The sequence below is a fragment of the Macrobrachium nipponense genome, chromosome 14, assembly GCF_015104395.2.
Source record: "Macrobrachium nipponense isolate FS-2020 chromosome 14, ASM1510439v2, whole genome shotgun sequence".
NCBI lineage: Eukaryota > Metazoa > Arthropoda > Malacostraca > Decapoda > Palaemonidae > Macrobrachium > Macrobrachium nipponense.
This window is the reverse complement of record NC_087207.1, coordinates 83,003,785-83,017,033: the sequence shown is the minus strand read 5'-3', so window position 1 is coordinate 83,017,033 and position 13,249 is coordinate 83,003,785. Positions and strand designations below refer to the sequence as shown.

Below are 13,249 nucleotides of genomic sequence, written 5' to 3'. Positions count from 1 at the left end.
TCATACTGCTGTTAAGGAGGTTCGCTGCCAACCACGGATTGCCATTCACAATCTACAGTGATAATCCTTTGAACTTCCATGTAGAAAGTCGTTTCCTGAGAGAAGTCTACGAGGAAGATGTGACCAAACTGTTCATACGAAAGATGGGGATTAAGTAAGTATTCCAGACCCCCAGGTCACCTTGGAAAGGAGGATTTTTCACGAGATTAGTGGGGGTGGTTAAACGTACACTGGCAACAACCCTTTGATGAAACGTATTCTCTAAAGAGCAACTTTGCACCCTCGCTAAGGATGCCGAAGCAGTAATCAACAACCGTCTTCTTATGTACGCTAGGGATATGAGGGAGGATGAAGTTCTTACTCCCTCGCACCTCATACGAGGTGATGCAATCCGTCTGCCTGACCTCTAGGCAACTGCTACATCAATATTTTCAACTGATAGAAACACTCGAATGGTTCAAGCAATATTGGAGAGAAGGTTACCAGTAGTCGCTCCAAGAGTGGCAATATTGCCAAGAAGGTACACCAACTGCACTCTGTGCGGGAGACGTCGTGCTAGTCAAAATAGAACAACAAAAACGCAACCATTGGCCCCTGGGAAGGATTGTCAACGTCTACCCTGACGAGAAAGGGGTGATGGGATCAGTAAACATGCTCTTTGAAGGCGAAGAACATCTACAAGCAGTAGAGCACAGCATATCACTGGAGATCAACACTCATTACGATGAATGGGAAGAAGAGAGCCAGGACGAGAATGTAGACAACGCAGGACGAAGTGACTGGAATTAGCCAGAGAGTGATATAGAAAGTGTTACTCGACAGACTGAAAGACTCGAGATAAGTGAGAGTGAGACAGAGAGTGATAGAGAGGAAGCGAGTGGAACAGCAAATGTTTATAGAAAACAGACCGATAAGAAGGGCTGCTGTTGAACAGAGAAAGAAAATGTTGGAGTGGATGAAAGACAGATTAGTGTAGTAAGTAGCATAACCAATTATAGGCAACCTGTGAAAGTGTGTAAGTCGAGAAGGGATCTGAAGGTGTTAGGGTTAGTTCGCTTTGTTGCTGTGTCTTGCCTAAATTGTAATTGCCTCATGTCCAAATGTACCTCATGTGTTACATAGGGTTAAAGGTCACCCCTAATGAGGCTGGAAGGGAGCATTAAATAACTAGCTGTCCATGAATTGATGATGTGCATGAACATGATCGAATACGAGCATCCAAGTGTCAAGAGAATCTCTTGATTAACAATGAGATGTACTCCTCCAAGCATGATAATTACCGTTTATTGATGCTAATGCTGTTTAGTAGAATGCTCTATGTCGAGCCCTGATTCAATTACTATTTCCTTGACAGGATTAGAGCATGTATTTGTTTGTATCACCATGTTGCATTGCTATTGCTTTTGATATTGCTTGTGCTGCATGTCCATGTTTTATTGCTATTGCCATGATATGGCTTGAATTGCATTTCCTTATTGCATTGCTTGTGTTGCAAATCCATTCTTCATTGTTATTGCCATGATGTGGCTTGAATTGCATTTTCCTATTGCATTGCTATTACTTCTGATATTGCTTGTGTTGCATATCCATGTTTCATTGCTATTGCTTTTATATTGATTGAATTGATTGCATTTCATGTATTGATGCTATTGTCTATGATATTGCTTGTACTGTATTTATTATTGTATTGCATGGGCATTAACTTGAAATTTACTTGAATTGATTGCATTTCATTTTTGAGTTGCTGTTGCTTTTGATCGACTTAGGAATAATTCCTTATTGTTGCTCTTCTTACTTTAATTAGTCGGTTTTGTAGCCCAAATCCCATGCTATTGATTACCACTTCAATCGCTTACATAACTACACCCATTGTTTTCTATGATTCCATTGATTACATTGCTACTGACACCCACTGTCTGTGATCGTTATTGCATTGGCCTTGATAATGCCTTGATTGGAGTTGATAATCACAGGGAAGCAGCGAAGGCTTTGTCCAGTGACAAAATTCCAGGATAGCAGGGGCACAGTACACACATTCGAGGACTAATATCACAGCATGCTACGAGTCATGGGTACAATTCCGAGGTTAAGATAACCAACACGAAGAGATATCCAACCATCTACTGTTGTAATCAGAGGAGATGAGAGATCCCTCAACACCAACATCACATGCCCTCTCTCCTACCTTCGTCTGATAGTTAGCAAAAGGACGAAGGAGAAGAAACAAAGGATAAACCTCTGAAGTCCCCTTGGTAATTTCCAAAGCGTAAGCGTAAATTTCGGATGAATACATGTCTCGTCCTAACGTTAAAGTGCAAAAATATGCACTAATAAAGATGTTGGCATACCACTGCTGCTGACCCTTAACACACAGTAGAAAGGCGGCTATCAAGGCTATCACAAAACGTGGGTTTGCATATTAATTATTAAGTCAATTAATTATCAATATCAAACGGTATATATATTAGGGCTATTGCCTCGTATAATAAGGCGCCCTATGAGGTAATGTTAGACTTGCGATAATCTTACGCTTAGTCGGTTGGTATTGCACTTCCATATTCATTGGAGTGTCTTGGGGTTTGTAGATCACTTACGAAGTCGGTATTATCTTCTTTGGTTATGACGACGATGTGTTAAACTCATGATGATTCGGCAATGATGTGAGGTTCTAGTAGAAAAAACCACGAAGTACAAAAATACATATATTCTTCTGAGATTACATGGTGAAGATCAGGTATGATTGTACAGGTCTTCTAATGACGATGGTTTGATATATTCTGCCAATGATGATGGCTAATTCTATTCTGTTCTGTTCTACATGATAAAGCTTAGGTAAAGAGGTACAGGTCTGCCAATGATGATGGCTAACTCTATTCTGTCTACCATCTCGGTTACAAGTCATAAAGGAAGCAGACAGTAGCTCGAACATATGAACATACATACAAAATGAGACACATTACTAATCACGTAGGCCATTTGAATTATAGGTCGCGGTAGTTGTCTCAAGCAGGGAGCTTGGGACTAATGTTTCAAAACAAATGAATGAACACAGGTGACGGCACGTCATCTTAGCCTACACACTTTATCGTCACTGGTCTGATCACATTCCTGCAAGCAATCTGGTTAACCTCTTTAGTTTTAGTCTTTTATATATATGGACTAACATTCCATATTTTTATTATGTAAACACTTACATACACATATTTATTTAAAATAAAAGATTAAAGATCCCTTAGGGAAAATTGTAATTAACAGCCAGTCATCAAGAGCTCACAAACATACATCTTCATTGGAAGACAGCTGAAAGCAAAGTGGAGTGTTTACATCTGGCAGGTGGTCCTACCCACTTACCAGATGGTAGTTACTGCCTAACCACCTTTTTCAAGAATTTAACGGCTGTAATTCCAGTTATGCTGAAAGTAATCCTTATGTAAAGGACCAAGGTTTGTATATCGTGTAGGAACAAAGAAATTTTACACTGGGGTACACCACACAGAGTACTGACATACAACAGAACTTCTCTGGGCAGAGGCCTGCCAAAAACAGAAAATCTGCCGCCCTCTGCTACTGAAAACTTATTAACAATTGTACTTTACATTCAGAAAATCTGCCGTTCTCTGCTACTGAAAACTTATTAACAATTGTACTTTACATTCATAGTTACACCTTTCACAGCTTTAATAACTAAATTAAAAATCATTATATCAATTTTGATTAATAATTGTTACATTAAACTCCGTTAAATCAACTTGTACTACTAAATTAAATTAAATACAGAGATCTGTACTTCCGGTTCAAGCTTCTAGACTCTAGAATAAACCAATAGATTTTTTCCGACGCAAGAAGATGGAGTTACAAGGACAAAAGCAAGTGGTAACAAAAATGTTGCATTGCCTGTCAAAGCTCAAATGGCATCATATGTGGTTGCATATCTTATTGCTCAGGGAAAAAAGCCTCACACAATAGTGGAAGTGCTTATCATACCTGCTGCACTGGCAATGTGTAGAGATATTCCTGGAGAAAAGATGGCTCACGAACTTGAATCCATACCCATGTCAAACAATACGGTTGGTAGGCGAATTCATAAGATTCCAAGTGACATACTGATTCAGTTGATGGAGAGAGTTAAGAATGTAAATTGTGCTTTACAATTAGATGAATCAACCGACATTTCTAGTTCTTCTCAATTACTTGCATTTGTAAGATATAGCTTCAATGGAAAATTGAATGAAGATATGCTGTTTTGCCTTGCGCTAGAAGGAAAGTGTACAGGAGATGATATTTTCATGGCATTAGATCAAAAACTTCATGAGCTTGGACTTTCTTGGGATCGGTATGTAGGTATATGCACAGGTGAAGCCGGGACAATGTTAGGTAAAAATAAAGGACTAAAAGCAAAGGTACATAATGTGGCTCCTCATATACGTTTTACTCACTGTATTATTCATCGAGAGGCTCTCGCTTGCAAAGCCATTGTTCCCGAACTTAAAGCTGTTTTTGATACAGCTGTCAAAATCGTCAACTACATAAAATCACGCCCTTTGAATGCCAGGTTATTTGCAAAGACATGGGCGCAGACCATGAAGCATTGTTGCTTCACACAGAAATCAGATGGCTCTCTAGAGGAAAAGTATTCACACGGCTGTATCAGCTGAGAGATGAGGTCCTCTTGTTCCTTTCAGGCTCTGAATTTAGTGTATTCATGACTGATAGTAACTGGTTAGGAAAGCTAGTGTATTTATCATGCATTTTTGATAAACTTAAAGAGTTAAATCTTTCCATACAAGGCCCAAACACAAATATTTTGTTATTGTTCGACAAGGTAAATGCATTCTCAAAGAAGCTTGAGAGATGGATTTCACGAGCTGAAGAGGGTAACACTGAAACGTTTCCTGAACTTGAAGAGTTTGGAGAGGAAAATGAGTTATGTCTGGATAATTTGAAAGCAGTAATAGTTAATCATCTTCAAAATCTTCTTAATCACTTCAAAAAATACTTTTTAGAAGAATCAGATCTAGAACAGTATGACTGGATACGAATGTCATTCACTGCTCCTGGAAATCATTTATCATCTGACTTCGAGGAAGCACTGCTTGAAGTATCTTCTGATAGAACCTTACGATTCAAGTTTGGGTCAACAACATTGAATGAGTTTTGGATATCAGCATCGGAGGAATATCCTGGTTTAACAAAGGCAGCACTGAACATCTTAACACTGTTTGGATCGACTTATCTCTGTGAAACTACCTTCTCTTCATCAACGTATATCAAGAATAAATACCGATTTCGATTGAATGTAGATGATCTACGAGTTGCAGTCTCTGATATCACCCTGAGACATTTTAGATGTTATGTTCAAAGAAACAAGCCCATTCATCCCATTAGATTAAACAAGGTTAGATTGTATTGTACTTTAAAACTATCTTAAAACAAAGCAAACAAACAATCTCTCTCTCTCTCTCTCTCTCTCTCTCTCTCTCTCTCTCTCTCTCTCTCTCTCACACACCACACACACACACTTATGTACTAAACACACAAATATCCTTTTTGTGTTTGTGCATAATACACACATACACATTATATAATATATATATATATATATATATATATATATATATATATATATCTAATAAAAGGAGCCCATAAAAACACCAAAATAGAGAAAAAGTACTATATTTCAGAGACTGCTGTCTCCCTCTTCAGGTAGATGAATGAGAAAAGTTCACAGAAAAGGTGGTATTTATACCAAGAGGTCCATCCACAAACAAGCCATTTTAAGTCACCCCCGCTGATAATCTTCCTCTAATCTTTTAAGGGTTGGTTGAATGAAGACGTTGTCGATCGTGTCCGAAATCCATCCTCCTTTTGAGATGTTCATTACCTGCCTCTCTTTTATTAAGGCCGATTCCATCATTTGACTCTTGTACCGGCAGTTGCTGCTATAAATTACACGTGACAAATTCCAGTTTATTCTATGGTTATGTTCATTTATATGGTTGAAAATAGCCGAGTTCTGTTGTCCATAACCTAACTGACCGTTTGTGTTGTATAATCTCTGGGGAAGGATTTACCTGTAAATCCGATGTAAGATTGGTCACAGTCCTGGCATGGGATTTCGTATACCCAGAGTCCTTTGGAGATGTCTTTTGTTGGACGTTAATCAGGGATTTGGCTAAGGTGTTTGGGTAAGTAAATACAAAAGGGTTCGATTTTCCGAGGGGGTTGGTATTCTCTTAATCGTGTCCAGGTGGGGAATTATTATTTTATTGTTGGGTGTATCTCTGGTCTTGTCTTTAGGGGGTCGGTAGAAAATTACGTTAGCTTTGTGAATTGCTTTCTCAATTATATGGTCAGGATATTGAGAAAGCAATTCACAAAGCTAACGTAATTTTCTACCGACCCCCTAAAGACAAGACCAGAGATACACCCAACAATAAAATAATAATTCCCCACCTGGACACGATTAAGAGAATAACCAACCCCTCGGAAAATCGAACCCTTTTGTATTTACTTACCCAAACACCTTAGCCAAATCCCTGATTAACGTCCAACAAAAGACATCTCCAAAGGACTCTGGGGTATACGAAATCCCATGCCAGGACTGTGACCAATCTTACATCGGATTTACAGGTAAATCCCTTCCCCAGAGATTAATACAACACAAACGGTCAGTTAGGTATGGACAACAGAACTCGGCTATTTTCAACCATATAAATGAACATAACCATAGAATAAACTGGAATTTGTCACGTGTAATTTATAGCAGCAACTGCCGGTACAAGAGTCAAATGATGGAATCGGCCTTAATAAAAGAGAGGCAGGTAATGAACATCTCAAAAGGAGGATGGATTTCGGACACGATCGACAACGTCTTCATTCAACCAACCCTTAAGAAGATTAGAGGAAGATTATCAGCGGGGGTGACTTAAAATGGCTTGTTTGTGGATGGACCTCTTGGTATAAATACCACCTTTTCTGTGAACTTTTCTCATTCATCTACCTGAAGAGGGAGACAGCAGTCTCTGAAATATAGTACTTTTTCTCTATTTTGGTGTTTTTATGGGCTCCTTTTATTAGATGGAACCTCTGTTGTTACAGAAACATTTTTACCAGTCATCTATATATATTATATATATAAGATATATATATATATAGAGATAATACTATATAAATTAGATATACATAACAGATAATATACATTATATAATATATATAGATATAAATATAATTATAATATATAGATATAATATATTATGATAGATGAAATAACTACTTCCATACATGCATATATATATATATATATTTTATATATATATATATATAGATATATCTATATATATATATATATATATATATTATATATATATATATATATATATATATATATATATATATATATATATGCATGTATGGATAGTATTTATATAGTTTGTATGTCTCCAGGTTATATACTTACTTATTTTGTTTTATACGCAGTTATAAAAGCAAGATGTATATATAAGTAAAATCTATATCCCACTGAGGCCAAGTAAAAAAGTTTGGGAACCCCTGTTCTAGAGCATTCTCCAGTTGGGAAATCACACAAAATGGTGTAATAACATATAAAAAGGCAATTTTAACCGAGTATTGCCCATCACTAAACTTCTACTATCATTTGACGTTCATTGGTACCAAAAACAAGGCATATATGATAAAACTAACTAAAATCTGACATAAAGCGCCACAATTAGAACCGATTCATACAGCAGTCTATGCTAGTAAAAACATTTTCTATGCATCGATTCCATTCACTTCATAAAGAAAACGCCGCACCGGAAACTTTAGGCATGACTAAACAGAATTAACAATAAACTAAAAGGCTTTCAATTTATCAAACGTCACATTGGTGTCGGCTGTGTCGCAGGATTCTGCACGATCATTTCCAGAAACTGGGGAGAGGAAGGGGGGAAGTTACAGGCAGAAAGCAGGAAAGATACGTGATTGCAACGGACACCCCAGAAAAGCTTGAACTTGACCAGAAAGAACTTAATAAAAGAGAAAAACAGCCAAGAAGGAAATGAAGTTTGGAAATGATAGATCAAGAACATCAAAAAGCAAGAAAAATACTAAAAGGCTAGACACAGCGGACCAACCCAGTGATGAAGACCTTCATCATCACCTTGAAGATCTCTTGGCAGCCGAACTTAACAATAATTCTTCTGGCATCTTAGAAGAGGAGATCGAAGGCATAGAAGTTGGTTTCATTGATAAAGTCCCAGAGGAGGGAGATTTTGTTCTTGTTGGGATAGATCCAGTAAAAGGTAACTAAAGTCTATTATGTAGGTAAATTAATCAGCAATTTAGTTTGAAATTTCCAGGAATTGAGGAAGCAATTACTCGTAAAGAGGCGGTAATTGGAGTGCTTCCAAAGGAGGGGTATTTCAACTTTTGTTTGCAGGATACAATATTCATTAGGCCAACTTTAACATTAACTCTCAGCAAACATCTTGGATTTGAGTCACATTTTCTGTCTGCTATTCACCAAGGGAGAGAACATTTATCATCTTACTTCTTGAAGGTAAATATCAATTATAATAATTGGTCCGAATCATCCTATGCTCTTATCTGAATCATCACCATAGGTAGTTATGATTCGGACATTTTGGAAACTTTTATGAGATGATAAATAACTTCAAGTATAGTAAAGTACACGACTTGCCACATTGACTTGCAAATGTATGATGATGAGGCTACACACTAACATGCCAAGGATATAACTGCTCCTCAAACTCTTACTTCTAAATGAAAATAAAAAATAAAAAGTGTCCAAAACAATCCCCGTTCTCCCCTACTGAATAATTTAGTTACAGCTGTCGAGGATGAACTACCAATTCGAAGCTCTCTGCCCGGCAAACACAGACTTAGGTCTTTGGTTGGATCGGAATTCTCGCATAATGACCCATCTCTCCTGCTCCACATTTCCTGTTGCGAGAATTTTCAGAGATATATCTCATTAGACTCGTTATCATCTTTCTGTTTACCCCACGGTATAACAGAAGTCTGTAGCCTAATCATCTGTTCCATTGCGCCCCGCCCCATCGGCCGCTGCCAATATGTAAAATGATTTTCTTCCTACAATTTGAGTTTTGTCTTCAAATATACATTTCCTAATTCGTAAGGCGTTCAATTATTCTTTGTTCACCCCAAATTGTAATAAATAACTGAAGACTTCGCCTGTTTCCCGCTCGACTAGCTTTACTTCCAAAGTAAAAAGAAACTTCCTCCCTGATTCAACCTAGCTGTCACGAAAAAATTAATGCACAGTTTTTTTCCGATAAAGAACTCCTCCTTGAGACCTTAACTTTTCCTCCAATTTTCCCCAGTGGCGGCAGAAATGCGATGGTTCTAAATTTCGGAGATGTTTTTTAATCGATTTATTATTTCACTTAATTTTTCTGCACCACAAAAAGTTATTTGATGTTGTTGTCCCTTTTTATTTAGTAGATTATCGAGTTAGTCGTATGGTGGAAAGTTGAAATCGAACTATAGAAAATTACTAGTTGGCAGTGCTATAAAAGTGCGAACACTCTGCAAAGAAAACCCGCTAAAAGGCCACCACAAGTGGATAGAAAAGAACTCACCGTCTGCCAGATAATATAAGTAGTCGACCGATCTAGTGCCTCCTCCCATAGACAGGCACACCAAGAAAACTTGCTGTGATCATCCACAGACTCAGGCTAGGATACAAAGCCTGCTGGGAAATCGTGGAAAACAGTGTCAGACCATGCGAACACTGTGAGGAAGAAACACAGGAACCACTCCTTCACTACTTGCTGGAGTGCAAGGGAATCAGCACCGCTAAGAGGTGTTAACAGAAATAGATTTAAATTCACAAGATGCTGAGCATGCAGCTGCCACAGTCACAAAAACGATCATTGACAACTTAGAAGAGCATGCCCAGATGCTCTACAACCTACCTCCACCAAGGTAAAATAAGCTAAAAGTGACATCATTCACCCTCATCATATCCCCTCACTGTAAGGCTCTATGCACATCATCCACTATCATTATTCTAAACTTTACCTACCACTGAAATCCTTCCGCAGGGACCCAAGGGAGTAAAGGGTTGGACAACCCCAACTGCAAAGTTTCTCTAATATTCGAAAGCCTTACATTTTTCAAACTTCTACTTCAATATGACATGATGGCCCTCTTTTACTGACACCATCATCCGTCCCCCTGTTCACTCCTATCTCTACAACTAAAAAAAATAATATTTCCAACTTCACAAACCTAACCATGAACCTAATGAATCTTTTCAGATCACCTACGGGCCGAACAAGGAAAAGGCCCGTGCCAACAAGAGTTGTTGGGTTAATACAACAACAACAACAACATTCGATCGGACGAGAAGCGGTGCTTTCAACGTGGTATAGCCAACAACAATTCGATCGCCCTCTCTTTACTAATGATCTTAGCTTGAGATGGGACGTGAAAGTAAGTTGGGTCTGAGGGCCGTCTACCTGAATGTCAGTTTCCACCAAGTGACCATAACTGAGTACTTATAGAGAAATATTCAATACTTAGCTAGTGCATTTGTTTAACATGTAATTTGATTATCAGTGATCTCTGTGCCGAGGAGATTTTCGTGTTATTGTCAATGATGAACTAGATTTCAAATTATAAATTTCGTGTTACCTGCGACCACGAAGTCACCTTTTTTCTGTCAGTCCTGATTCCTGATACCATAGTGGCTGGAGCTGCCTGAATTGTATAAATATTTAGGAATAAATGTATATTTTTCTAACAAAATTTGAAAATTAACTTCATAGTTCTTTCGTCCTTGTGTTGGTAAATCTATTGCCCCTTAACATCGGGCCAGAGAAACCGTCCCTAAACAGTCGCCGTAGAAACTTCGTGACACAACCCACAAGAAGCAGTTCTTCAGGCAGTACAATTCCTGTGTTTTCATTACTGAAAAACTCTCCGCTTTCATTGCAAACTCCAACTTCTCACCGAACAGCAATGGAAGAGCAGATTAACGTTTTCAGTCCTCTGTAAAACAACAGGGATTAAAACCCGTCTTCACTGGTTGGTGTCATCGACGGGACTTTTTCTATGATCAGAATCTTCAGTTTACTTCTATCGATCCAACTGTGATGACGTAGGTCCACACTCACCTTAGTCAATCACTAGTGATATAGTATTGTTTCTCCTTGGCTGAGATTTAACTACTGATGAGAAACTTCTGTTTTACCATCACAGGGACCTCGGAGCATTCAGTCGGCATCTGTTGACGAGTCCGAGTCCTTCATGATCTGCGCTGTGGACTTTTGATTGATCCAGATCAGTCATTACGTTGTTCTATTGTGTTTGCTTACCTGGCTCCTTCAAGAGGACAAGTTCGAACTCAAACTGTCTGGTCGGGCGACTGATGCGGTAAGCTTGCACATCGAGCTTTCTATTTTTCTTATCAGAATCATAGAAGCAATCACGCTCCTTCCTCTATAGCAAAGGGAGGAAGGAGACTGGCAATAATGCAAACCCTTCCCAGAACTTTGCATTAATGCCTCCAACTCTAAAACATTTTCCCCAATCCTTTTTTGAATGAGTTACGATTCTTCACTCATTTCGAAAAGGCCCAGAAGTCTGACTCTGATCACGCAGCTCCTATACTCCTATCAAGTTGTCAGCGGCAGGGCACCCCTCCTCGCTTATACGACCAGAAGGAATAGCCCAGGTGTGCAGAACTCCAGTCAGTTCTGAAGGCTCACTCACATTCCTCCCACTAATCAGTGAGTCTTCCTTTTGTAAAGGACCTAGGGTAAAGGACCTCAGGTTTGTATAGTTAGGAAAAATACAATTTACTTTCAAAAATTGTGGTTTGTTCCGACACAAGATACAAACCTTTCAGTCCTTTTACAATAGGAAGGTTACTAGCGGCAGCTGGATAGGTCGTAAGCTTTCGAACAAGGGGTTCGGTAGTTAACTGCTTGTTCGACAGGCGCGCGCCGCGCGACGGGGGGTGGGGGGGTAAACAATCATTTTTGCTTTCGGCCTCACAGCGAGTGGAAGTGTGTTCTGCACTCTCTGCCCGCTTCATCGTCGTTTGCTTTCCTTGTATGGTTGTGTTTCTCTTTGTGTTTGTGAGCAATTGTAAGTACAATCATTTCCCTTTTTTGTCAATTTTGTCAAGTGAATTGATTTGATCAATCATGGATTCTCCGCGCCCTCCTATCATCCGGCGACTGTGCCCGGGAACTGAGGGGCGTAAGTGCGGTAAGTTCCGCTCATTCCCTGAGATTGATCCCCATGTGTTATGTGCTCGGTGTCGAGGGGGCGCGAATGCATCCGTGCCGAGCCGTGTGATGTGTGTATCTTGGTCGGAGGTGCAGTGGGGCGAAGCGAAGGCCTGCAAAGGAGTCGTCGGAAAGCTCTCCCGCGACTCCTTTGGTTACGGACACTTCGTCCTCTTTCCTGCCCCCGGCTCAGCTCCCACGGTTGGCTCCTTCCCCTTCGGGGGGGGGGGGGGGAAGGGGGGGGGGGGGGGGGGGGGGGGGGGGGGGGGGGGGGGGGGGGGGGTTTCCAGGTCCTTCTCTCACCCGATCTTCCAAGTGTGGAGGAGGGCGCTCGGTACCCCGACGTGGAATTGTATTCGGGGACCTCTATCCGTTCGTCTACACTGCGCGGGCAGGTAGAGACCCCTCCTATCCACCCGACCTTTGCTTCCCCAGGTGCTGCTGCTACGAGGGACGACCTTGGACAGGTGTGGGCATCGTTGGGCTTGCAGGGCGTGCCAAGTGTCCAGGGGCTGCTCTACCATCTGGCTGGCTCTGTTGCGGTCACGCATGCCACTGTGACCACCACCACCACTACGTTGTCCACTCCAGGCTATGCCGCTCCCCCTCATCTGGTGTATTCCCCGCATGCGGTGTCTGTAACACCAACTTCATCGGTGCAGGGTCCGATCGCCGTGCCACGGGGGAGTGTGATGCCACCGCCGCCCGGGTTTGCCATGCTGCCGAGGCCAGACTTCGTATGTCCGAAGAGCTCGCCCCTGGACCTGCCGCCGATGCCAAGGATGTCGGTGACGCTGGTCCGTCCTCCTGGCTTGGATGTACCACCTGCCGTACCTGCCATACCTGCCCAGCCGCTGACGATTGCTGAGACGTTGCCGACCGCTGCTGCCGTAACTGTACCTGCCGTTCCTGCCGTGACTGTTCCTGCTGTTCCTGTGATGCCTGCACCTGCTGATGTCGTTCCTGTTCGT

The 13,249-nt window shown here is 40.7% G+C and overlaps 1 protein-coding gene across 1 annotated transcript; it reads left to right on the top strand.

The window, feature by feature from the left end:
- Window positions 1-3,908: 3,908 nt before the first annotated feature.
- LOC135226293 (protein FAM200A-like) lies at window positions 3,909-4,655 on the top strand. The gene has a single exon (XM_064265733.1). It carries the CDS (start codon window positions 3,909-3,911, stop codon window positions 4,653-4,655), a length of 747 nt encoding a protein of 248 aa, XP_064121803.1.
- Window positions 4,656-13,249: the final 8,594 nt, after the last annotated feature.